At 54.5% G+C, this 24,392-nt stretch overlaps 1 protein-coding gene across 1 annotated transcript in view; it reads right to left on the reverse strand.

The window, feature by feature from the left end:
* Positions 1-6,129: 6,129 nt before the first annotated feature.
* FLT4 (fms related receptor tyrosine kinase 4) overlaps positions 6,130-24,392 on the reverse strand; it is a gene marked incomplete at both ends in the record, with an annotated part of 46,146 nt that continues 27,883 nt past the window's right edge. Inside the window, 18 exons of the mRNA XM_080698807.1 lie at positions 6,130-6,328; positions 11,407-11,492; positions 13,929-14,049; positions 15,481-15,626; positions 16,491-16,596; positions 16,917-17,016; positions 18,291-18,402; positions 19,472-19,594; positions 19,982-20,076; positions 20,503-20,668; positions 20,802-20,890; positions 21,076-21,189; positions 21,484-21,588; positions 22,050-22,185; positions 22,458-22,564; positions 22,714-22,845; positions 22,925-23,071; positions 23,375-23,737. Coding sequence (XP_080554933.1) covers positions 6,130-6,328; positions 11,407-11,492; positions 13,929-14,049; positions 15,481-15,626; positions 16,491-16,596; positions 16,917-17,016; positions 18,291-18,402; positions 19,472-19,594; positions 19,982-20,076; positions 20,503-20,668; positions 20,802-20,890; positions 21,076-21,189; positions 21,484-21,588; positions 22,050-22,185; positions 22,458-22,564; positions 22,714-22,845; positions 22,925-23,071; positions 23,375-23,737 — 2,447 coding nt within the window. The remainder of the gene's footprint in view (positions 6,329-11,406; positions 11,493-13,928; positions 14,050-15,480; positions 15,627-16,490; positions 16,597-16,916; positions 17,017-18,290; positions 18,403-19,471; positions 19,595-19,981; positions 20,077-20,502; positions 20,669-20,801; positions 20,891-21,075; positions 21,190-21,483; positions 21,589-22,049; positions 22,186-22,457; positions 22,565-22,713; positions 22,846-22,924; positions 23,072-23,374; positions 23,738-24,392) is intronic.

Consider the following 24,392-nt stretch of genomic DNA (forward strand, 5'->3'; position numbering starts at 1 on the left):
CGTTCGCTTTTCTGAGACTTGAAATGTAGGGGCCCTCTACGATTCCCAGGCTAGGGAAATGGTTAAGCAAACCGGGGCCAACTGTGGACCTCAGTTCCAGCTGTCAGTGTGAAGGGGTCATGAGTCGTGGCACATGCCTGTAATCTCAGTACTTGGGAAGCTGAGACAGGATCTCGGGTTCAAGGCTAGTCTGAGCAACTTAGTGAGACCCTCTGCGACAAAGACCTTGTTTAAAATATATATATAAACTGGGCATGGTGGCGCACGCTTGTAATCCCCGCGCTTGGGAGGCAGAGACAGGAGGATCGCGCAGGTTCGAAGCCAGCCATGCATGCTGGCTTAGGAGACCTAGTTTCCAATAAAAATGTAAAAATTGTCTGGGAGTGTAGCCCGGAGGTAGAAGGGCTTCCAGGAACCCCAGTACCACCAAATAATAATAATAATAATAATAATAATAATAATGAAAAAAATTAAAAATAAATAAATAAATAAATGGGCCGGGGGAGGGTGTAGCTGGGAGGAAGAATGCCCCTGGATTCAATCCCCAGTAACACAACACACACACACACACACACACACACACACACACACACACACACTGGCCAGGCAGAAGGACCCAGTTTCCTGATCCTTCAAATCCTTGGTTTCTTCTGGCATAGCTCATTGCCCTGTAGTTTTGCTGTGCTGCTTGTTTGGGGACTAGTTAGTTAGGTCGCCCCTCCCCCCAACACACAGCGCAATGATTTTGTGCCCTGGATGTGTTCACGATGCTGTTTGCATGTAAACTGTCCTGATTTTTTTCTTGCTGAAGTCGACGCTCCCACAGCTAAGCAGCAGGCCCCGTGGGGCTTTCCTCACCCCTTCTCAGCTCCTGTCCCACAGGAAGTGGACGATGGGCAGACCTGAGGGCTTTGGCCAGCTCCCTGCTCCCTCCCAGGATCCTGGGCCCTGCTCGTGGATCCCCCTGGCCAGTACAGCTGCCCTGTCCCTTCCTCGGGAGTCCTGAGTCAGAAGCGCCGCGCTGGCCAAGAGATGGATCCTCCCTCTCTCCTGCCCCTGAGAAGTCACCACGGGGGTAGGTGGACACATCTGGGGCTCTGCTGCAGCCAAGATGAGGCCATGCCAGCAGCACCTCTGGGCTCTCGCTTTCTCTCCCTTTCTCTCCTTGCGACTTAGGACCTCCAAGCTACACTTCCCAGCCCTATGTTACTTTGAAACAAGGTTTTGCTAAGTTGCTAAGGGTCTCCTAAGTCTAAGTTTGAGGCTGACCTCAAATCTGTGATTGTCCTGCCTCTGCCTCCCAAGTACTGATATTACAGGCATGTGCCATGATGCCCAGGTTAGCCTTGCTCTGCTACTGGACAGAGGTGTCTGGAAGAGGAGCAAGCAGGCCTGGTAAGGCTGGCCGACTGGCAGGCCCACACCCCAATAGTCTGCGCTGCCCTCGCAGACTCCCTAGCTCCTGCAGGGCTCATGGAGGCGCGCTGGCCTCCTCAGGGGTCACCTCGTGAGCCCCCGCCAGCACGCCCTCCTCAGCCTCCTTCCTCCTTCCTCCTAGCTTAGCCACCTGGGCCAGGGGCTCTGGGCGGCGCCACCTCTGCAGCCTGCTCCCACTACTGGGGGTGGCTTCACCTTGGTCAATATTGACCTGGTTTCTCAAGGACTTCCTTTTGCCCCTTCCTTGTCCAGGGCCCTCCCTCCTGCAGGACTCTGTAGTGGGGAGGGTGGGAAGAGCCAGTCAACATGGTTCTTGTGGTGTGGGCTCAGGTCACTGCTGAAAGTGACAGAAAAACTGACCCACATGGTTTCAGCAGACTCAAGTGCCAAGGATGGGCTGCCTTCAGGCAAAGCTTGATCCAGGCCCAAATGAGGTCACCAGGACCCTGCTCTTCGCAGCCATCTCTTAGCTCCTGTCTTTTAGATAGATGTTCTTCCTGGTGTGGAAAAGGGGCAACCAGCAGAACCAAACCTTAGATAATGATTCAAGCTCAGGGAACTGAGCCCTGCTGCTGTCTTCAGGGCCCTCCCGAGAGGTTTTAAAAGGTCCCCACTGTGCAGCTGTGCTGACCGTAGCAGTGGTAGCTAAGGGAACCTGGTGCATACTTTGGCCAGTTTAGCTGCTTCTGCTTGGACTGGGATGGGGTCCTGCCAAGTCCATGAACTGAAGATGGACCCAGCATGGTTTTTTTTAGTAGAAAGATACTGGGGATGTGTGTGGATCGTATTAATTCATAAAAAAGCTCAGAACAGCCAGGTGTGATGGCACATGCCAGTAATCCCAGTCCTTGGGAGGCTGAGACAGGAAGATTACAAGCTCGAGGTCAGCCTCAGCATCTTAGCAAGACCCTGTTTCAAAATCAAAATTAAGATAGGGATGTGGTTTTAGCTCAGAAGTAGAATGCCCCTGGGTTCAGTGTGCCATGTCTGGCCGCCCATCCTCACTCATAACCCTGAGCTGCCCTAGATCACACCCGGCCCCAGCTCTCTCACGATGCCATCTGCAGCCTCTTCTCTGAACCTGCATCTAAAGATCCGGAGGAAGCTGGGTTTAAGCTTTTCCACGTGTAAAATGGGTCTGACAGCCAGGCATGCCGCCACAGGCCTGTAATCCCTGTACTTGGGAGGTTTACACAGGAGCATCACAGGTTTGAGGACAGCCCCAGTAACTTAGCAAGACCCTGTTTCAGAGTAAAAAATAAAAAGGGCTGGGGTTGTAGCTCAAAAGTAGATTGCCCCAGAGTTCAATACCTAGTTAAAAAAATAAATCTCTGAGTGGGGGCCAATTACCTGGGCTGGAAGCCCAGTTTCGAGTTTCTTGGGCTCCTGGGGAGTGGCCTGAGAGTGGGGCCCAGAGGAAGTAAGCCCATGTTTGTTCTAGAAGTTGCTTCCTGGTCTTTTCCTTCCACATACAATGAGCGTTAAGGGCTGAAGCCCGTGGGTCTGAAGGTGATGACGCCTCAGCCTTGAGTGGGCCTTGCTGCCTCCGGTGAGGGGTGGGGCCTCTTGGGAGGAGATGAGAAGGCTTTCTGGTAACCGGATGGGCTGACGACGAACACTCCTCACCCCTGGCTGCCTAAGTTTTCCAGCCACAGAGCCTGGAGTCTGTGGTCATGGGAGCTACAGGAGGGCTGGGACCTGGGGGTGAGGCTCCAGCCTTGAGGGTCCCCCCCAGGCCGATTCAGAGGAGCCCAGAGACATGAGTAGCCCCGGCCCGGCAGCCTTCCCAGCAGAGGGCGCCAGTCCCTGCCATACGTGGATGCACCTTGGGCTTAGTGCCTGACATCTGTTTTGAGGCATACATCTAAGGTAGTGGCCAAGTTCAATCAATTATAGTGCAAAATTAAAATGTTCAAACACACACACAAATGTCCAGTGTGGGGTCCTCTGTATTCAGATTTAGACTTTTTTTTTTTTTTTTTTTTTTTTTTTTTTTTTTTGCGGGGGCATTCTACCACCGAGTTACACCCCCAGCCCTATTTTTTTAATTCTTTATTTTGAAACAGGGTCTCACTAAGTTGCAGAGGGCCTCACTAGGTGGCCGAGGCTGTCTGGGAACCATGATTCGCTGGTCTCAGCCTCCTGAATGCTGGGATTACAAGCATGCGCCACCACGCCCAGCTAGATTTAGACTTTTTACAGAAACAAAACACAGTAACAAAGCCGACAAAACAAAACAAACCCCCACCAACACTTGCCTTTGTGGGGAAAGGATCTTCCCACCAGAGTTGGAAACAAGGCTGGGAATGTCCAGTAACACTGCTGTAGGCAGGTAGCGGCCCCAAAGAGTGGCCAGCAGGGGCAGTGACCCTGCCTTCTGCCCTTTAGTGAGGGTCGCATTAGACTGTGCCGACAAGCCCGGCCTGGCCGCCACCTGCTTGGGTCCAGCGGGCAGGGCTGCTGCCACCCAGTGGTCACACCACTAGCTAGATGGGCAGTGTCATGCCCCAGGGTGCTGCCACCCCGCGACAGCCGCTCACTGGTGACAGTGCCGCCAACGCTGCAGGCAGGGTCACCCGCACACCGTGGTCCGGGCGCTCCGCACTCTGCGGGCTGCAATTCCTCGACCTGGGCAGTGCGGAGCCTGGAGTCCCCGCTCAGAACCTCCGTGGCCTTGTCAAGGGCACGCACTGCACCCCGCTGAGCCCGTTTCCTTGGTGTGACTGCGGGTGGTTCTAGGTACTGCGCAGGTTACTAGTGTTCAGGGGGCCACATGTGGCTCTAATAGGCGGCGACATACTGCCGTGTAACTTTATAAATGAAGTAGGCATCAGGGGAGAGCTTCTCTAGCAAGCGCGGCGGAAGGACCAGAGCCGGCCTCCTCTGCCTCCCGGCGCCCTCTGCTGGCGGCTGCGGGGAGTGGGCGCCGACCGAGGGAGGGGGATCCAGGCACCGAGCCCACTCAAGGGAAACCATGCCTGACTGCTGTTTCCTTTGAGCAACCTGTCCATTGGCCTGGTGCGGCCTGGAGGAAGTTTAAGATCAAAATCTCACAGAGCTGGAACTCCACTTAAAAGCCATTCACAGCAACTCAAAAGACTGGCATCAAATTTATTATTATCTTCTGTTAAATATTTTACATCTTTTCTGAGAACATTGTCTGTGGGATCGTAGTAGTTTTCTTTCCCGGTACGTTTTTCTGTGTGCAGTTACATGACAGGAGGGGTGACACAAACGGGGGAGGGTGTACACGTGGGGAGGGGCTCTGCACCCCCACCGCAGGCGCTTGGTCTCTGAGTAAGAAGAGTCTCTGAACTTCCTCCACCAGGTGAGGCGGAGACCCAAGTCCTGCAGTCAGGTGACGTGCAGAGGAAGGAGATCCATGGGGGATGAAGAGGGCTACAGTCATACGCGCACTCAACATACCATACAGTAAAAATACTCTCTTTGGGAGGATGTGCCAACAAGCCCCTGCTTGCTGCCGCATGGCCGCCTGTCCTGCAAGCGTCGTGTTGGGATGGAACTGGGAGGGGGGTGATCTCCATGGTAGTATCCAGGAAAAGGGGCTTTTTTCTGGTGGGGCAGATTGGGCAGTGTCAGCTGGGACAGGGGGTCTGAGCAGACTCTGTGCCAGCTCCAGAGCCCTCCTTGGGGGAACTGGGTGCCCATCTCTCATGAGGAGGCTCCTGTCTTGGAGGACTCTGGGTGGCAGAGCCAGGCCCCAGAAGGGAGAACCAGACAGGCCAGCTCCGGACCAGCCAGGCTCTGAGATTCTGGGCCAGGCAGGTGGGAGCTGGGAGCCTTCTGGAGAGAGAGAGGTGGTGCCCGCAGTGTCTGCTATGATGGCCCCTGACTTGGTTGAGGTCTGAGGCAAGATATATCTAGACCCAGTAAGATCATCTCTGGGACCCTTTCTGACTGAAGTTTTGAAAAGTGAATTCTTCACAGCAGATAAAATAGTCTCTGAAGTTCTAATGACAAGACACAAATAATAACATAGGGAATGGTTCTTCTCCACACTGAGGGGGGCATTCTGCTTTAACCTCTGTAACCCAGTTCCCACCTTCAGATGGCTGCCCCTGAGCTACTTAGCTGTTTGGCTGAGCTCAGGGGAGGAGCCCCACCTCCCCACTTTGCTGCTGTGAGACTGAAACATGGTGCCCTTTGCTTCAGCTTTGGGGAAGCAGGCAAAGCAAGCCTTCCCAGAGGGCTGGATGGGACCCAGTTGTGAAGGGGGCTGGGGGACTGCGGCTCAAGCCCTGCTCTAGCTGGATCTCAGACACATCCCCTCCTTGTTAGAAAACGGTGCCACTCACCCACAGTGACAAAGGAGGTAATCAGGAGCCAGGCTCCATGGGTGTGCCCAGCCCAGAGGCCAGCACCCATGGACGGTCAGTTAAATTGCATTTGAATGTGAAATGTGAAAGATATAAGGGAACACGGGTTCCTGAAGAATGGCCTGGGATGGGCGCTGGTGACAGAGTTCAGGGGAGCCCTTGAGCTTGGAGTCTTGTTCTTCCTAGCTAGGGAGGCTTTAGAGGGGAGAGGACACTCCTTAAGGATTGGGTAAAGGAGATGAATTTCCAGCCTGGGCTTCCATCGTCTGCTTGCCCTGCTGGGGTTGCCCCCCACTCCTGACTGGCTGTTGGAGACCAGGGTCAGCCAGGGGCAGGGGTCTTGCCTGGTGTCGCTTTAGTAGCTGTTGTCTGTGAAGAAGGGTGGGCCAGAAGATGGCGAGCAGGCGCCCTCCTTGCACGGCTGCAAAAGATCCCTGTACTCGTTGTCGTATACCACCTGGCCTCCTTGTGCCCCCCGGCTGGGCCGCTGCCACCTCCCCTGGGGATCAGTGTGCACCCTGGTCATGTCCACATCCTGGCCAGGTCCTTTACAGCTGCCAAGACAGGGAAGAAGGAGGCATTAGTAAGGAAAGAAGAGAGGAGACTGGACCCCAGTTGGAGTCACCAAAGACACTGCCAGGGCATACGCATGCTCAGAGACTGTTGTGATACAGCTGGTTTGTCAGACACCGTTGGGAGCTTCCTCTGTTCCAAGCTTGGACACAGGACCACGGACGATGTCTGATTTTATCCCCCCAAAACCTATACAGGTGCCTTTGTTACATTTTTTTTTTTGTGTGTGTGTGGTACTGAGGATTGAATCCAGGGGCATTCTACTTCTGAGCTACACCCCGGCCTTTTTTAAAGATTACTTTTTTTTTTTTTTTTGGTGGTACTGGGGTTCCTGGAAGCCCTTCTACCTCTGGGATACACTCTCACGGGCTACACTCCCAGACCTATTTTTAACTTTTTTTTTTTTTATGTGGAAACAGGGTCTCTTAAGCCAGCAAGGCTGGTTCCGAACCAGCGCGATCCTCCTGTCTCCGCCTCCGAAGCGCGGGGATTACAAGCATGCGCCACCACGCCTGGCTAAAGATTACTGATTTTTAAATAGGATCTTGCTAAGTTGCAAAGGCTGTCCTAGAACCTATGTTCCTCCTGTCTCAGCCTCCCAAGCATGGGGTTACAGGTGTGCGCCAGGTCTTTTGCCTTTTTTCATGGCTCATGGTGGTGTATTTACAAGACAACCCATACGGAGAACAGCGCCCTCTGCAGCTGCTTATAGCTGAGCTTCAGCACATGTGTCTGTCTTCAGCACTCTGGACTATTTTCTGCAGCTTTCTTTTTCCTTCACCACCAACCATCCGAGGTGGAGCATCCCCTCAGCATCCAGCTCACCGCCCTTGTGGCAGCAGTGCCCTCCCCACCTGGTGGCGCTCCCTGTCTTGTCCATCTCAGTGAACGTTACTGGTGTTCACTCAGTTGCTTAAGCCAACCACCTGGCTGTGGCCCTTATTTTCCCTCAGCCCTCACACCCAATCCATCCAGAAGTCCTGTCCATTCTGATGCCCAGATGCATCTATGCACATCTCTCCATCCCACGCCCTGGGTTAGCGTGAGCTTGCGGGCTCTGCGCTATCCTCCTGGCAGATTTCTCCATTCCCACTTGGGTCTTCCCCTACTCCACACTTCAGAGAGATCTTTACAGTTACATAGGACAGAGGGGTCTCCTGCCAACGCACTCTCCAGTGGCTTCCTACTGTCCTGGGTGAAGTCCACGCTTCTCACCATGAGCAGGTTCCAGCCCTTGCCCACCTCTCTACTGCACCACCAGGCTCCATTCTTGGCTCTCACTTTGAGTTTTTGGGAAACGCCTCAAACCTGTGATCCTCTTTACTGTTTGGAATCCAATTTTACATATATTGTATACCTTCTAGTCATGTTCTATTATCTATTTCTTTCTGGTCCTTTTACTTCGATTTCAGTTCATTTTCTTGACTGTTGTTCTGGTTAAGATATAGAATAGTCCCTTGAAGAACTCAAAAATTGGTGTTTGGAGTTGATATAATTGAGTCTTGAGGGCTGTAATCCAGCAGGAGACAGATCCACTGCAATGGATTTTCCTGGGTGGTACCGGGTGGGTGAGTGGGGTGTGGCTGGAGGTGGGTCCCTGGGGGTGTGGCCTTGGGGATTATATTTGGTTCCTCCTCTTCCTACTCTCTCTTGCTTCAGACCTCCATGACGTGAGGAGCACAGCCCATGTACTCTGTCATGCCCTGAGATCCATGGTCCCCAGCTTCACATGGACTGAGCCTGAAACCGTAAGAAAATCAATCTTTTTCCCCTAAGTTTTATGGTCAGTCTTTAGATTATGGCTGTGACAGTGCTGACTGGAACAAGTGTTCTCACGTCATCCTTTCTGCCTTCGCTATAAGTCTGGTCATATATATTATCCTGCTGGCACTTTTGATTTTCATTCTTTATTTTAATTTCCTTCCTAGATATGAATCTACTCTTTCCATATCTTCCATGTTCGTTTGTGAAGTAAGTTTCCATTTAATATCTTCACACTGTCCATTTATATTCTGAATTTTTAAACATCTGACTCATGGTGCAGCTGTTTGTTTCATTGTTATTTCATTCACTTTGGAGTGTTGTGTTTCAGTTTTCCTCTTTTTAGGAATGTCCTCCTGTGAAGTTTTAATTTTAATTTCCTGTTTTAGTCTTAGAATAACTTTGTATGGATAGCGTTTAGTTTTTCTGTTCATGATTATTCATGTTGGAATTTCCTACACCAGAAATAGGTTATCCTGTGGAATGGGCTGAAGGTTTAGATGGTATTGTGAATGTGTCTTCATGAGTTGGAAACTCAATCCGCAACACAACAGTGTTGAGAGGTGAGACCTTCAAGAAGTGATTGGGTCACTTAATGGATAATGTCATTATCCATTGTACTGAGTTTGTTACAAATGCAGTTGGCCTCTCTTTTGCTCTTGCCACAGGATGATGCAAAAACGACCTTGTCCGATGCTGGTGCCATGTGCTTGGACTGCCCAGGCTCAAGAATCATGAGTTGAACGCATTATTGCTCAATATAAGTTACCCAGACTCAGGCATTCTACTGTAGAATAAAACCACTAAGACAGGTGGCTTCCTCTGTTTTTTCATTCAAAAGTGCTGTGTCAGGGCCACAACTTTGGTATTGCTGCACATCCACTCACTGCATGCTTCATCTAGAGTTTCTACTCATGCCCTGTCTTATAGCTCCACCCCTGGCCCCTACATTAGAGTGCGCCTGCAGGCTCTGTGTGGGCCCACCAGTCACTTGCTCATTGGCCGCCATGCTGGCCAATCACAAGCCCAATTCTAGATTTTTTTTTTTTTTTTTACCTACAGTCGTGGATGAAACACTCCACTATGGGGCAGGGAATTTGGAATCCTGAAGGGTCACTGATGCAACCTGGCAGGGAGCAATGGCTGATTTCTCACAGGGCTGGAAATGCCTAGGCAGGTAAAGTCTCCCCTCTTCTCTCCACAGGCTCCTCCAAGGCACTTGTTTGAAGAATGTTCTAAGTGCCAAGCAAGTGCACCTACGGAGTAGCGATCTACTCTACCTTCTTGGGGCTCATCATGGTGTTGTATCTTCACACTGTCCATTTATATTCTGAATAGGAGCATTCTATCTTTGATCTATACCCTCAGCCCTTTTATTTTATTTTATTTTTGGTATTGGAGACTGAAACCAGGGGCATTTTACCTCTGAGTGAGACCCCCAGTGCCCCCCCTTTTGAAACAGGGTCTTGTTAAGTTGCTGAGGATGTCCTCCATCCTCCTGTCTCAACCTCCCAAGAACTGGGAATTATAGGCATGTGCCATCGTGCCTAGCTGTTTATTTTTGTAAAGGATCTTGCTAGGTTGCTAAGAGTCTTACTACATTGCTGAGGCTGGTCTTGAACCTGAAATCCTCCTGTCTCAGACTTTCAAGTACTGGGATTACAAACAATAATCCTGTATCGGGTTCATATTCTGAAAAAAAATTTTGTGGTACTAGGATGGAGCCCAGGAGCATTCTATCTCCAAGCTACACCCCCAGCCCTATTTCATTTTTTTTATTTTGAAACAGGGTCTCACTAAGTTGTGGAGGGCCTCACTAAGTTGCTAAGGCTGAACACGAACCTGCAGATCATCCTGTCTCCAGCCTCCCTAGTACTGGGATTACAAGCATGTGCCACCATGCCCGGCTATATTCTGAAATTTAAAATGTCTGATTCATGGTGCAGGTTCTGCAGGAACCTGTGCAAACAGCAGCCTCTGTTGATGTGACAGTGAGGTGAAATGTTGCATGGAACAAATTCCTTGTGTGTGTCTTTGTCTTCTCCTGAGCTCTGGAGGCTTCTGTAGGACCGTTATTCTCTAGAACTTCCTTCACTCATCACCACCATGCAATGCTCTGTTCCTCTTACAGCCTTTTTAAGAGCAGTGCTCCCCAAGACTACTGCTCCTGGGCCTCAGACTCGCTCTCCTTGCCTGAGTCTCAGCCTCTCCACTCTCTCTCCAGCCTCTGTCACTGTCCCCAGCACTTTGTCACACGCTCCTCTCATGGGACAGTCTCATGGGACAGACCCTGCTTCTGCAGTGGCTCGGGCATGGTTCTGCAGATCCCAGGTTTTAGGGTCTTCCTAACTCACCACATGTGTGCACATGGAGTCTCTCTCCTGGGTACATTGTAAGGGAAGGGCTGAGTGGTCTCCTAAAACCAGCTGTACTGTTATGTTTATGGTTTTAGTGGTCTCCTAAAACCAGCTGTACTGTTATATATGATGTTTTGCATCATGTATAAAATAGGTGTCTGGGAGTGTAGCCCGTAACCTGTTTCAAAGTAAAAAGCTGGGCTGGGCATGGTGGCGCACGCTTGTAATCCCAGCATTAGGGAGGCTGAGACCGGAGGATCGAGGTTTGCAGACAGCCTCAGCTACTTAGTGAGGCCCTCTGCAACTAGTGAGACCCAGTTTCAAAATAAAGAATAAAAAATAGGGCAGGAAGTGTAGCTTGGAGGTCAAATTCCCCTGGGTTCCACCCCCAGACCCGAAAAAAAAAAAAAAAAGTAAAAAGCTGGGAGTGTAGCTCAGAGGTAGAATGCCCCTGGGTTAAATCCCCAGTACTAATAAAAAGAAAAAAAGATTTGACACCAGGAAGGTCAGGTTAGGTTGTCTGCCTGGCTTCTCTGGCCACTGGGCTGAGTGCTGGGGGTTTGGGGACCAGGGTGGCTGCCTTGGGCTGGGGGAGGGTTGTGTGTGTGTACTAGACACGGTGTTATCACATGTGGATTCACAAAAATGCAGCATCTGAGCATGTGTCAAGGGGAAGGGAGGTTCTGGGATCAGCACCAGGCTCTGCGGGTCCTGGTGGTGATGGGGAGGAGCTCCTTTGGTGACATGGCTGGGCCCAGAGGATTTGGGTCTCAGAGCACCTCCCCTTAAACCCACAAAAAGTTAACAGGAGCATGAAAGTTTTTAGGTAAGAGTTAAAGGACCCAAGCAGGCCTGGCTTCCTTCACCAGGCCTCTGCTCACGGCCCTCCCAGGGAGCACAGTGCCCATCTGAGCAGGGGAAGAGGCTGCCAAGGTCCTTACCTGAATCCGCCTTCTTGTCTATGCCTGCTCTCTATCTGCTCAAACTCCTCTGAGGCCAGCACCATCCCGCTGTCTGTCTGGTTATCCTGTGTGGAGAGAACCAGCTGAAGTTGTGGCTCTGGGCACAGCCTCCTGCAGGCAGCTGCCCTCTAGCCAGGAAGGGTCATCAGCAGCCACTGCTGCTGACCTAACACCTGTCCCTGAGGGAAGTGGGCCAGGCTAGGGGGCATCAGTTCCAGCCCTAGAGCATGTGGGCCAGGGATGCAAGCCTGCCATGAAGGAAGAACTGTGGTCTTGGGATCTGTGCCTGGTGTATGAGACACCCCATGCTAGAGATCCTACAAGATGGCCAAGCATGTGCTTGGGGTACAGGTAGAGCAGGAGCCATAGGAGAAATAGAAAAAGTATTTAAAAGAATCTAGCAGTTCTGGGCATGGTGGTGCAGCTTGTAATCCCAGCATTTGGGAGGCTGAGTCAGGAGGATCACAGTTCTCAGACAGCATTAGCTACTTAGTGAGGCCCTTTGCAACTTGGTGAGACCCTGTTTCAAAATAAAGAATAAAAAATAGGGCTGGGGGTGTAGCTTGGAGGTAGAATGCTGCTGGGTTCCACCCCTAGTACCACAAAAGAAAAAAAAAAAAGAATCTAGCAGTTCAGTATTTTATTTTTTATTTTTTATTGGTGGTACTGGGGGTGGAACCCAGAGGCTTTCTACCTCCGGGCTATATTCCCAGACCTATTTTATTAGAAACAAGGTCTTGAGCCAGGCGTGGTGGCGCACGCTTGTAATTCCCGTGCTTGGGAGGCTGAGATAGGAGGATTGCGCAGGTTCGAAGCCAGCCTCAGCTACTTAGTGAGGCTCTCAGCAACTTAGTGAGACCCTGTTTCCAAATAAAATATAAAAAATGGGTTTAGGAGTATAGCCCGGAAGTAGAAACCCTCTGGGTTCCACCCCCAGTACCACAAAAAAAAAAAAAAAGAAAGAAACAAAATCTCACTAAGTTGCTGAGAGCCTCACTAAGTAGCTGAGGCTGGCTTTGACCTGTGCGATCCTCCTGTCTCAGCCTCCCAAGCGCGAGGATTACAAGCATGCGCCACCACACCTGGCTCAGTTTTTTTTTTTTTTTAAGTGATACTCCTGAGTCAGGCGCGGTGGCACACATCTATAATCCCAGTACCTGAGAGGCTGAGATGGGATCTGAAGTGTGAGGCCAGCCTTGACAACTTACTCAGTAGCTGAGGGCCTCTGGGTTTCATCCCCAGTACCACAAACAAACAAACAAACAAACAAACAAACAAACAAACCAACCAACCACCAAAAAACAAAAGTGGTAGTCCTAGATAGGAATCCTGGGTATAGTGGGGCTGGGTATGGTTTTCATTTCGAATCCCACGGAAGGGGAACTGCAGTCTCCTCAGAGCTTGGGGCCCTCCGAGGTCTCTGTGTGGCCCTGGAGACACAGTCTGAATCTGTGCGGTCTGGCCAGGGGACTCCTCAGGCCAGTGCTCACTGGCTGGGTCCTGACCCCCGTGGCTCCAGGTGGCTGGCAGCTGGGACTGGAGGTGCCGGCATGACCCCTGGCTGTGTGTCACCAAGAGCTCAGGTCTGGGTTGGCCAGCCTCTCTCTTGCCCCACCTCACAGGGCTGCCTGAGCTTGGCCCACCTCTGAGGACTGGGTGTCACTTCCTAAGTGGACAATCCAAGTCTTCCTGTGGCCCATACCCCAGCCTCCTCTACTCTCTGACTTGGTGGCACTGACTGCCAGCCAAGGGGGTCCTGTGACTGGGGCTGATGAGATGAGAGCGACTTAGAGGGGCTCTGTCCTTCTACTGGGGTCTCCACACTGCTGGGAGAGGAGGCCTGGGGTTGCCAGGGAGGGAGGACTCTGCGTGAGAGACAGAGACACAGGGGTGCTGAGAGGGGGTGGCTTGGTATAAGTGCCAGACCCCAAAGCACCTGAAATGTTCCCTGGATCGGGCATTTTCTTATGACTTTGCTAAATAGATACCAGCACCCCATGTTCATTGTATTACAATAATCCAGTAGGGAAGACAGGTAAAGCACCAATCAGTGGGTGAGCAGGATAAAGAAAATGTGGTGTCTATACCCAAGAGAGTATTACTCAGCTACGAAGAAGAATGAAATGCTATCGTTTGCAGCAAAATGATGGAAATGGAGGACATTATGTCATGTGAAATAAGCCAGGTGCAGACAAATACCACAGATTCTCGCTCATAGGTGGAAGCAAAGAAGAGTTAACCTGAAAGCAGAACAGTGATTAACAGAGGGTGGGAAGGTGGGTAGAAGAAGCTGGAATTCATGAGTGTATGTCCTCTGCATGTATAGAAATAGCCACTGAACCCCATTAACACATGTAACTTCTACATGCTAATCAAAAATAAAATAAAAAGTCTTAGTTGACATCTGGGTCTTGCTCCTGGAATCCTTGGTGCTTACTCCCCCCAAAGATACCCCCAGCCCTGATGTGAGGTGCACAGGCCCTCCCCCAGCCTTCCCTTACTGTTGAGGCTTTGTAGGTCGTTGGGGTCATGGGGAATTCTTCAAACGTCATCATTCTGGAGGGACCCTGGGTTTGAGTCCCTCTGGTGAGGCATCCGGGAAAGGATACACAGTTGTAATACCTGTGAGGAGTATACAGAAGGCTCTGGAGAAGCCCATCCCAGCCACTCTCCCACCTCTCCATGGCCCCCTGTCCCCAGGAAGGGCCTCCAGCCTAGAGGAGCATGGGTATGGATGGGGCCGGGGTCTGAGGACTGGACTTGTCCCGGGTTCTGCCTGGGATGTCCCAGCGAGCATGCCTCTCCCCTTCCCCATCTGAAATTCCACTCCTGTCTAAGATATAAAACCTCCACAGTCCACTGCTGACCCCCAGAAGGGGGGCAGGGCAACCCAGCCAAGTGCAGCATGGAGCTGGGGAGAGGCCGGGATGGGCCTCAGTCCTGGACCACTGATGGCCAGCCAGCTGTGTGCACATCTGTGCCTTGGGGGCTGCTGGGAGGGGCCTAGTGAGGCCCAGGCTGCTGTTCTCATTCCCAGTTCTGGTCCAGCCCAGGCTGGGGCAGATGCAGCAAGACGCCGCTGGGAATGTGGATGGGACAAACTCCCAGGGGTGTAAACTGCTAAGGGGTAGAGACTGGATCCCGTATTCTGGAAACTTAGGGTACGGTCTCACTCTCAGATAGGGGTTAGTGAGTGGCCAGCCCTGCTCTTGGGATCCCTGCAGGGGCGTTGGGATGGCCCCGCAGAGGCATTCATGATTATACTCTAGGGGGAGTCTGGCCGGAATCCAACCTGCTTCCCTTTGTTTCCCTGTGAGAGAACACGTAGCTGAGACGGGTGCTCCCTTGAAACTGCGGTGAGAGGGCTCTTGTGGGGGGAGAGTGGGAGTACAGGGAGGTGAGGGAGGCCAGCTGCTACGGTCTGGATACTGCCTGAGTATGTTCCCTAAGTGTTTATGTGCTAGAAGTTCAGGCTCCAGTATAGTAATTGGGTTATGGGGGCTCCGTCCTTGGAAGGGATTAATGTGGTTCTCCCAGGAAAGCAAGTTGTTATAAAAAGAGCCATCCTAGTCCCTGACTCCTCCTGGCTTCCTGTCCCACCACACACTGTTTTCTGCATAAGCTCCTGCGGTCGTGATGGCATCGGCCATATGACTCTCCCCAGGGCCGAGCAGATGCCAACACTGTGCTCCTGAATCTATGGAACTGTGGGCTAAATGAACTTCTTTTCTGTATTAAAGTACCCAGCCTCAGTCTTTAGTTATAGCAACAGAAAACAGACTAAGATACTACTGGCCAGAGAAAAGGACTGAGGAGGCTTAGGGTAGACACAGCCACAGCCCACATGGCTTTGGAGGGGCCCTGCAGCTGACCAGGCCCACTGGACATCAATGGCCCTAGTGCTTCATTCGAGTCACTCTGGCACCCAGCGGCCTCTCAAGTCATTCAAGTTGATCTCAAGGTGCTTTTCCTTGATGAATCAGGAGGATAAAACAGGCTATCTTCAGACTGCCCGCAGCCCCCAGGCCCACTCAGTCCGGGGAAGGTGCTGACCTGGCCGCCAGGCTGTGGCGGTGCATGATCGGCGGGCTGGACTCAGCCTCAGCCTCGGCGACGTGCAGGGCTGTGGTGGATGACTGCAAGAAGCTGCCGTCCTCTGAGCTCTGAGAGCCGCACGGGGCCATGCAGTCCTCCTCCTCCTGACGGGAACAGGAGAGGTGGCCAGGGTCACAGACCTTCACATGTACAAATCGCTCAGCCCCTACCTCTGCCCTCTGGCCTGACCCCACTTCAGAGGTCAGGGCAGGCTGGGAGTGTGAGCCAGAGCTTGGGAGGACCAGGCGAGCTCACACCAGTGCCCTGACAGCGCTCAGGCAGCCTGGGTGTCAAGGCCGCAGGCCGCTTGCTGGGCCAGCCTCCTGCAATTCTGCCAGCAGCCCTACCAGAAGCCATGCTGGGGCTCTGCTAGCGTCCTCATTTCAGTCTCTTGGTTGCTCCTGCAGCTTCGAGGACCAGGGCATGTATTTCATCTTTCTCTTGGAGTAAAACCAGACCCAAATTATCCATCTAGTACCTGAGGCTCAGGCAGTGGGCTGCTGCCTGGTCACTCCTCCAGGTCCCAGAGCATGAGGGAGAGCTGGCCCAGAGAATCACCAGGGAGAGATGGAGAGATGCAAGACATACAATCCAGGGTCTGCATGCTCAGCGGGCACCAGGAGGTGAAGGGGTGCAGCGCCGTTATGCTGGGAAGACGGAGGCTGCCTAGCAAACCTAGGGAGGACCAGCCCAGGACTCCTCATGGGCAAGAATGGCTCTGCCACCTGCATGGCAGCTGGAGGAGGCACTGGTGGATGCATGTCCAATAAGAACATGCTGTGTCTCCACTTTGAGGTGGGGGTGTGGAGATGGAGGCGTGGGCACAGGCAGCAAGAGGCCAGACCAGGAGACCAGGGCCCAGACACACATGGCCCTTGCCTGGTAGCTGAGCAGTGAGCAGGGCTTAGAGGGGAGGAAGCCAGGTTAGGGTCAGAGGCTGCAGTGGGACAGGGCAGAAATGGGCTCACCTGTTGTCCCCTGCCCTGAAGCAGATCCCCCAGAATCTCCACCAGCTCTGAGAAGGCTGGCCTTGCTTTGGGGTCTCCAGACCAACAGTTTAGCATGATGCGACGTCTGTGGGTAGTAGAGCTGGTGTCGGCTTGTGGTCAGAGGATGCTCCAACCTTCCCACTGGCCACTCCTGCCCTCCGGCCTCCCCTGCCTGTGTGTTCTCCTTCCTGTACCAGAATGCCCCCCCACGCCTGCACCCTCCTTCCCATACTCCCTTAGCTACACACCCCTCTCCCCTGTTTTTCAAGTCCTCTTCCAGGGCCACATGCCTTTCTTCTTGCTTCCTGACCCTGTCCCATGTCCCCACCCTTCCCACCGGCCATGGCTGTAGCTTCTCCCCTGCCCCACTCCCACCCCCAACACCTGCCAGGCCAGCAGACTCACATGGCGGGCGTGGCCAGCTCCGGGGCCCTCATCCGGGTGCCATCTTTCAGCCGCTGGCAGAACTCCTCATTGATCTGCACCCCAGGGTATGGGGAGGCCCCTGATGACAGGGAGGGGTTGGGGTGGGTGGGGTGCTGGCTGCCCACCACTTCCCCAGCCTCCCAGTTGTCCCTGTCCTACTTGTTCTCTCTCCTTTCTCTTCTTCCTCACGGTGGGGTGAAGATGGGTTTCACCCCTGTCTCCCACCTGGAAGCCTGTCCATCCCCCCAGCCCAGTTCTTTATTTGGTTAAAAAAAGACTAGGCGCCAAGTGTAGTGGCATGTGCCTGTGATCCCAGTACTTGGGAGACTGAGACAGGAGGATCACAAATTTGAGGGCCAGCCTCAGCAACTTAGAGGGAGCCCTTGCTTCAAAATAAAGGGCTTGGAGGTAGAACTTCCTCCTCAACCCTCATTCAATCCCCAGCACAAAAAAAGAAATAAAAGAAAAGAAAGGAAGGAAGGAGGACTAGAATAACTGTTTTCCAGGGGCATCTTTAGAATCCACACCCTCAATATTCATTGCTGAAGTTACAGTTGTAGGAGCCTCAGTGGCTATGGCGCTGTATAGAACCAGTGTCAACAAAGCTTCCCGCTTCTCGCTGCATCTCCCGATGCCCTGCCCTGCCCTGTGCACCTTCAACACATGGGGACTGGGGGCCATGGGCCTGGCTGCCCCTTGCACTGGACTGCTTTCCTCTTGGCCCACTGCTTCTACTCCACTTTTATCGATTGACTGATTGCAGTGCTGGCGATCAAACTGAAGGCCTAACATGTACTACACGTGTTCTACCGCTGAGCTACACCCCCAGGCCCCACGCCCCTTCATGCACCCGGGATGCCTCCCAACCTCTCTAGTTCACACAGGGCCCTCAAGCTTTCTAGATTCTCCCATTCTTTTATTTTCAGCAACAGCATTTATTGTTGTGGCTGTGGGCACTACGTTTTCTTTGTTCCTTGCCTCCCTCCACCCTGGCGCGGGGGCTTCGCTGTGTTCCTGTGTGGGACTTGCATGGCCAGGTATGTTTGCTGATAAGCACCAGGCTTCCTCTGGGACCTGTGCTGAGCTGAGGCTGCCACGTGAACCAAGGATTTGCCCTGGCGTGGGCTCAAGGTGGTGCCAGTGTGGGCCATCCTGGAGGCAAAGTCCTCTGGGAGGCCGGGCCAGGCTGGGGAGAGGCAGGGGCCACTCAGCAGCCCATGACAAGCCGCCTGCCCCAGAATGACGTGGGCGGCTTGCTCAGGTGCACACCTCCAGGTGGCCAACCCCGGACACTGGAAGGGCTGATGGTGCAACCCTACCATTCTTAAGTTGGGCGCTTCACCCTGCACTCACCCAGGGAGAAGATCTCCCAGAGCAGCACCCCAAAGGACCACACGTCACTCTGCGTGGTGTACACCTTGTCAAAGATGCTCTCGGGGGCCATCCACTTCAGGGGCAGCCGGACCTGTGGGGGGTGGAGGGAGCATGTTGCATGGGGAAGAAAAAAGAGGGCTGAGGCTAGAGTTCAGGGCCCCTCACCTCCAGGCCCCTTCTGCTTGGATTGGAGGCTTCTTCCCTGCAGCTGTTCAGTCGGCCAGGCCCTTGTCACCCTGAGGTTTCTTGGGGTTGTTATTGCACCCCTCCTCTAGCTCTAGACCCTTATCATTCCACCAACAGACGAACTCCATTGGCTCCACTTTGTCCCTGCACTAAGCCAGGCGTGATGGCGCACGTTTGTAATCCCCGTGCTTGGGAGAAGCAGAGTGGCCATTCCTGATGTCTCCTCCCAGGCCTCCTGGATTCTTCCTCCCCATTGTCTGTCTCTCCCTATCATGACTTCTCCCTGGGAGCTCTGAGCACCACGGCCCTCCTGGACTGGCCTCTGCCTCCAGCCTGGTGCCACCAATCCCCTTTCTTCACAGCTTAGAGAGAGTAGCTTCATAAATGTACACCTGACCACAATACCACCTGCTAACTCACACCTGTGAATTAGAATAAAGGACAAAAGTCTCCTGCAGGGGTGTCACACCACCCCCAAGCCCAGCCTGCTCACATCCTCTCTCTGCCCTTCTTTCTTCTCCCAAGAGCAAACCCCTAAACAGCTGTGAATGCTTACTCAGGCCCTGCTTCTGAGCTCCACCAGCAGGCCCCGTGCCGCTGCCCGAGAAAGGACAGATACCTCTGTGACAGCCGCTGCATGGGGCCTGTGTGTCTCTAGACAGACACTGCTCTGGACATTCAGGCCATCCTAGGGTGGGCGCAGGGAGCCAGCTCACCACCTGGATGGAGCCCCTGCCTGTCACCTGTCTTCAACTTCCAGGCACCAGTGCCTCAGCGGGCAGGGCAACTGGGGTCCTCTGTGGGCTAAGGCCATAGGGGTCTGAGGGCAGTGAGCTCCCCAGAAGCCAGGGAGCTGGTCAGCAGACCAAGTAGCCCCTGCAGCCCTGAACCAGCACTGCCTCTCCCGTTCCTGGTAGGTCAGTGATCCAACTTCCCCATCCCCAGTCCCGCATTTTTCTTCTTTCTGCACTCACGCTGCCCTTGCGGACGTAGTCAGGGTCTTTGTAGATGTCCCGGGCAAGGCCAAAGTCGCAGATCTTCACTATGTCGCTCTCTGACAGCAAGATGTTCCGAGCAGCCAGGTCTCTGTGGATGCACTACAGTGCGGGGGGGGGCACTCAGCTCAGATCCTGGGGTGACACCCATGGCTGGAGCTCCAAGGTACCCTGGGGCTGCCCTACTGGCTTCCTGCTCTTTTAGGGAAACACTTTTGTGCATCCCAGGATTGTCATCCTAGAGAGGGCTCATGGAATTGTGGGGGCAGCAGAGAAAGTCAGGGAGCCAGACAGACTGATTCCATACCCAGCTCTCCATCTGACTAGCCAGGGAAGAACGTGAATTCCTCCCCTTGGGCAAATGGGAGAGATGCTAACTGGCTCCAGGGCCACTGTGGGGTGAAGTCAGGACTGAGCGGGCTGACACCTGCTTCTGTGTTTGTACTGGTCTCTTCTCTGAAGGATGTGGTGGGGACTTGGGGGACCCACCTTGCGGGAGGCCAGGAACTCCATCCCTCGGGCCACCTGGAAGCTGTAGCAGATGAGGTCTTCCATGGTCAGCGGGCTCAGCCACAGGTCTTCTGCTTCACAAAAGAGGGAGGGAGACTCAGGAGCCTCCTCCGCGGCTTCTATCTTCCAACTTGGGGAACATTGTTCACCCAACCCTGACTGTCTCCTTCCTGGCCAGGCCTCTGAGGCCCAGACACCAGCTAGCTAGCACGTCTGCCCACACTCCTCCCATCACCTCCAATCTCTTTGCCAGGACAATAAATATTCCTGCCCCACTGTGCTCCCCCAACCCCCTGCTCCATCTGCAAGGCAGACTCCTATTTATCCTGTGACACCCAACCCAACTCAAATGTCAAACACATCTGAAAGCTAACCTGTTAAGTGCTCTCCCATGGAAGTCCCTTCACCCAGGGGCCCCAGGCTGTATCATCTGAGGGTGCCTGATCATGAGGTATCACTGTCCCAGCCAGATGCTGGGTAAGAGGAAGCCAGGTTCTCACCTTCTTGGACTGGAGGAGCCCGCCCCGCCCCTCCCTTGGTCATCAGGAGCCCAGAGAGCAGGGTTCTGTCGAGCAGAGTTCTGTCGCTGCTTCTGGGCCTCCTCCGATCGGCCTCCGCTCCCTCCACCAGGGTGCGGAAGCGCCTTCGCCGCTCTGGAGACTTCTCCTGAGGGTGCACAAAGTGCATCTGAGGGGGGCCTGCCTGCTGGGTGGAGGCACCTCCCACTCCCACTCCAGCCCACCTCGGCGCTCCCCAACCCTCAGTAGAGCTCCTGCGGCTGGCTGGGGTGCCCACTTACCGCATAGGGACTGAAGGTCTCCCGCTTGGCCCGCAAGAAGTTGGAGAGGTTGCCGTACTTGCAGAACTCCACGATCACCATGAGAGGCCCTGGGGCAGGGCAGAGCCAGGTACTTGGTGGCTGCGGGCCAATTGTGCAGCAGCATCCGGGCCTGACACCGCCACTGCCGGCTGCCCCTCTTGGGCCCTGCCCCTACCCAATCCCACACATCCCATGCCTAGCCGGCCCCTCCCATCCACAGCACCCCTCCCCCCAGGGCACCCCAGGTCTGTACCGTTGGGTTTGGTGCAGGCCCCCAGGAGGTTGACCACATTGAGGTGGTTACCAATGTGGATTAGGATCTTGAGCTCGGACATCAGGGCTCGGTGCTCGCTGGCTGTGGCACCCTCTGGAGGGGATGGAGGGGTCTAGCATGGCGTGGGACCTGCCCTGGCCTCTCCCACAATCCCCTTTGTCCCTAGGGGGTGGTGGACTGGTGGGGCTCAGGGTCCCTAGCATATCCTGCTGGTGGTTCTACTGAAGCAGAGGATTCAGGTGGATGCCTGGCTCTGATTCCCACCTCCTTCCTGTCGAATCTGGGGTGAGATTCTTGCTCTGAGCCGTTTCCCTGCCCACACCACAGTCCTCCCCCAGATGCTGCTCCTCAGCCACCTGGCAGCCCTTCTACCCTCTGGCCCCACACCTTTCAGCATTTTCACTGCCACAGTGTCACAGCTGCTGCCTTTGTTGATGCCGAAAGCTGAGGCTTCCACCACTTTCCCAAAGGCCCCGTGGCCGAGGACTCTCCCTGTGAAGACAGGCAGCCGGTCCCAGGTGAGCTGCACGGGGGTGAAGGGTGGGTAGTCGGGGTGACCTGCCCCAAGGGCCAGGAAGGAAGGGCCGGGAGCAGGAGGGACACGGGGAGCTTCTTCTGCCAAACAGGAAGAGTGTGGGGAGTGGGCGCAGGCAGAGAGGGAGAGAAGAGGCAGACAGGAAGGCCCGAGCATCCTCTTTAGGCAGGTGTGATAGGTCCGCCCTGCACAAAGCAGCGGGAAATGACCTAGGGGCCTGGGAACTGGGAGCCCTGGCTGGGGTTCTGGGGACGCGGGCCCAGATGGAACAGGTCAGGCCACATAGGGACTAGGTGGGCCGTCCTGGCACGAGTTCTGAGAATGGAAGGCTTTTGGCACGCCAGTCCTCCTGACCCTGCAGCAGCCAAACGGCCTCTGCCAAGCATGGTGGGCAGGGTAGACTGGGCGCTGGCCTCACCGAGGTGTAGCCGCTCCCGGGGGAACTCCCACTGGCTGGCATCGTAGGACAGGTATTCACACTGCTCCTCCAGAGGCACCTCCCCGGGGTCCATGATGATGGACAGGTAGCCCGTCTTGATGTCTGCATGGGCCGGCTGTGGGTACGGAAGGGAACAACTCATTGATTTGGTCAAACCACTGTGGCTTGGGGATAGACCACAGATGGTTTTACGGAGGGGGGGGCTCTCAATGAGGGATGGGACAGACCAGCAGACAGCCTTTGCTTGTGTTGCAGCTCAGGACAGAAGGATGGGGAGGCTGCCAGGTGGGCCAGGATGGGGCTATAAGGGCCGGCCAGGGTGGGAACAGGTGGGCGGAGGTGCCCATGAACCACCTTAGGAGCAGGGGGAAGGGGAGGTAGACTCACTCTCCGCATGTTACAGAAGATGAGAAGGAGAAGGACCCAGAAGAAGACAGCAATGACCCCGGTGCCCACGAGGATCACAATCTCCATGCTGCCTTTATCCTCGGAGCCTGAGTGGGCAACACAGTGTTCATGTGAGGGGGAAGGGGGTTGCCCTGCCAGAGGTGCCCCTTCAGAAAGGCACAACTTGCATAAAATGGGCTGCGCGAAGGCTTCCGTTAGGGGAGGGTGGGTCAGGGGGTGCAAGGTGGGGCCGGACCTTCCACCGCCACACTGGCTGAGGAGTTGACACAGCCCTTGGCGTTGCACACGCTGCACAGATAGTGGCCGGCATCCTCCTCGCGCACGCGCTGGATGCTCAGCTTCTGGTTCGAGTCTGCCAGGTCAATTCCTGCAGTGGGTGGGAAGAGGTTCCGGCTCAGGTGGGTCTAGGGCCATTGGCCCCAAAGCCGCCCCGGGCCCCTCCTTACCAGACTCTTCCTCCAGCAGCCTTTCATCTTTGTACCACACAATGCTGGGCACATGCGCTCCGGCCACGGGGCACCGCATCTCCAGGGAGTCGCTCACATTCACCAGGAGATCGGTCAAGTTCTGCATGAGCCGAGGGGCTTCCAGGGCTGGGGGTGGAGTAGACAGGGAGCTGAGTGGAGCCAAAGAAAGCAAAGGGGCACCTAGGGACCAGGCACTGCAGGTCTGGGAGCAGGAGTGGGGGAGATGGAGGTGCAAGGTTGAGATGGGTCTTAAAAATCTAAGCGGGCCAGGGACTGTGCGCGCCAGGGAAGGCTGTGCACCTCCACGCCAGGGTTGAGCAGGGGGTCTCTCCTGTGGGCCTAGACGTGGGAATAGATCACCTATGCTCTGCATGCAAAGGCAGGTGAGAAGGCTGGGCCCACCTCCCCCAGCTGGCCAGTGTGCCTCACCCTGCACCGACAGGTACTTCTTGTGGCAGTGCTTGTCGTGGCTGCGCCGGTCCTGCACCTCGCACACATAGTCGCCCTCGTGTTCTGGTGCCACCCGGGGGATGCTCAGGCTGAGCGTGGCATGGCGTGCCCCGGGGGAAGGCTCCTCTAGGTCTGCGGCCAGTGGCGTGGCGAACAGGTGCACGTTCTTGCAGTCGAGCAGTAGGGGGTTCCCGTGTGCATCGTGCAGCATGGACAGGTTGAGGCGGTACCAGCGCAGATTCTCATAGGTGTAGTTGTCAGCTCGGCAGCTGAGGCGTACAGGCTGGCCCTCCAGGGGCTCCTCGGAGGGCTCCGACTCAATACTGAAGCCATCTGGGATGGCTGGGGGGTGGGGAGGAGCGCCTGAGACCCTGTACTGATGTCTGCTCACCTACATATCTGGCACAGTGCTCGCTTCCCTGTGGGTTTGTTTAATCCTCTCTGTTCTCAGTTGGGGGTGTACATCATGTGTATCTGAGCGACCAAATGGCCAGGAGCCTGGACTGCTTCCCGCTCTTTCTCCCCCTTACTGAGCAGTGGGGCCAGCTCTCTGAAGCCAGCCCTAACCTACCAGGTCCCCTCCTGCCTCCCTACCTCTCTCTGCCTCTCCTGGACAAGCCCCAGACAGGTTGCTGCCCCCACCTCTCCCAGGAGCCGAGGTCATCAAGGTCCTCGTCACTAGGCTCAGTGGGCACCTGAGTCCTCATCCTGTCTTGCTACTGACCATGGCTACTGACCACGGCACCCTTTCCTCTCCTTACATCAGTTCCTCTCTTAGCTTTTTGCTGGTGCCATGCTATCAGTTTCTAGCTTTCTGGCCACTTCTTGTCACACTGATGTGAACGCCTCACTGCCCCCGGCATTCTCTCTGGTTCCCCCTCACTGGGGATGCCGTCATCTACACCCTGGGTTCACGCCTGGGCTTCTTAGCTCTCCCAAGGTCACCAACACATCTGAAAACCTGAGAGTCTATAGACCTTTTCTCCCTGGTAAGATA

This window comes from Muscardinus avellanarius (assembly GCF_963383645.1).
Source record: "Muscardinus avellanarius genome assembly, chromosome: 7".
Lineage (NCBI taxonomy): Eukaryota > Metazoa > Chordata > Mammalia > Rodentia > Gliridae > Muscardinus > Muscardinus avellanarius.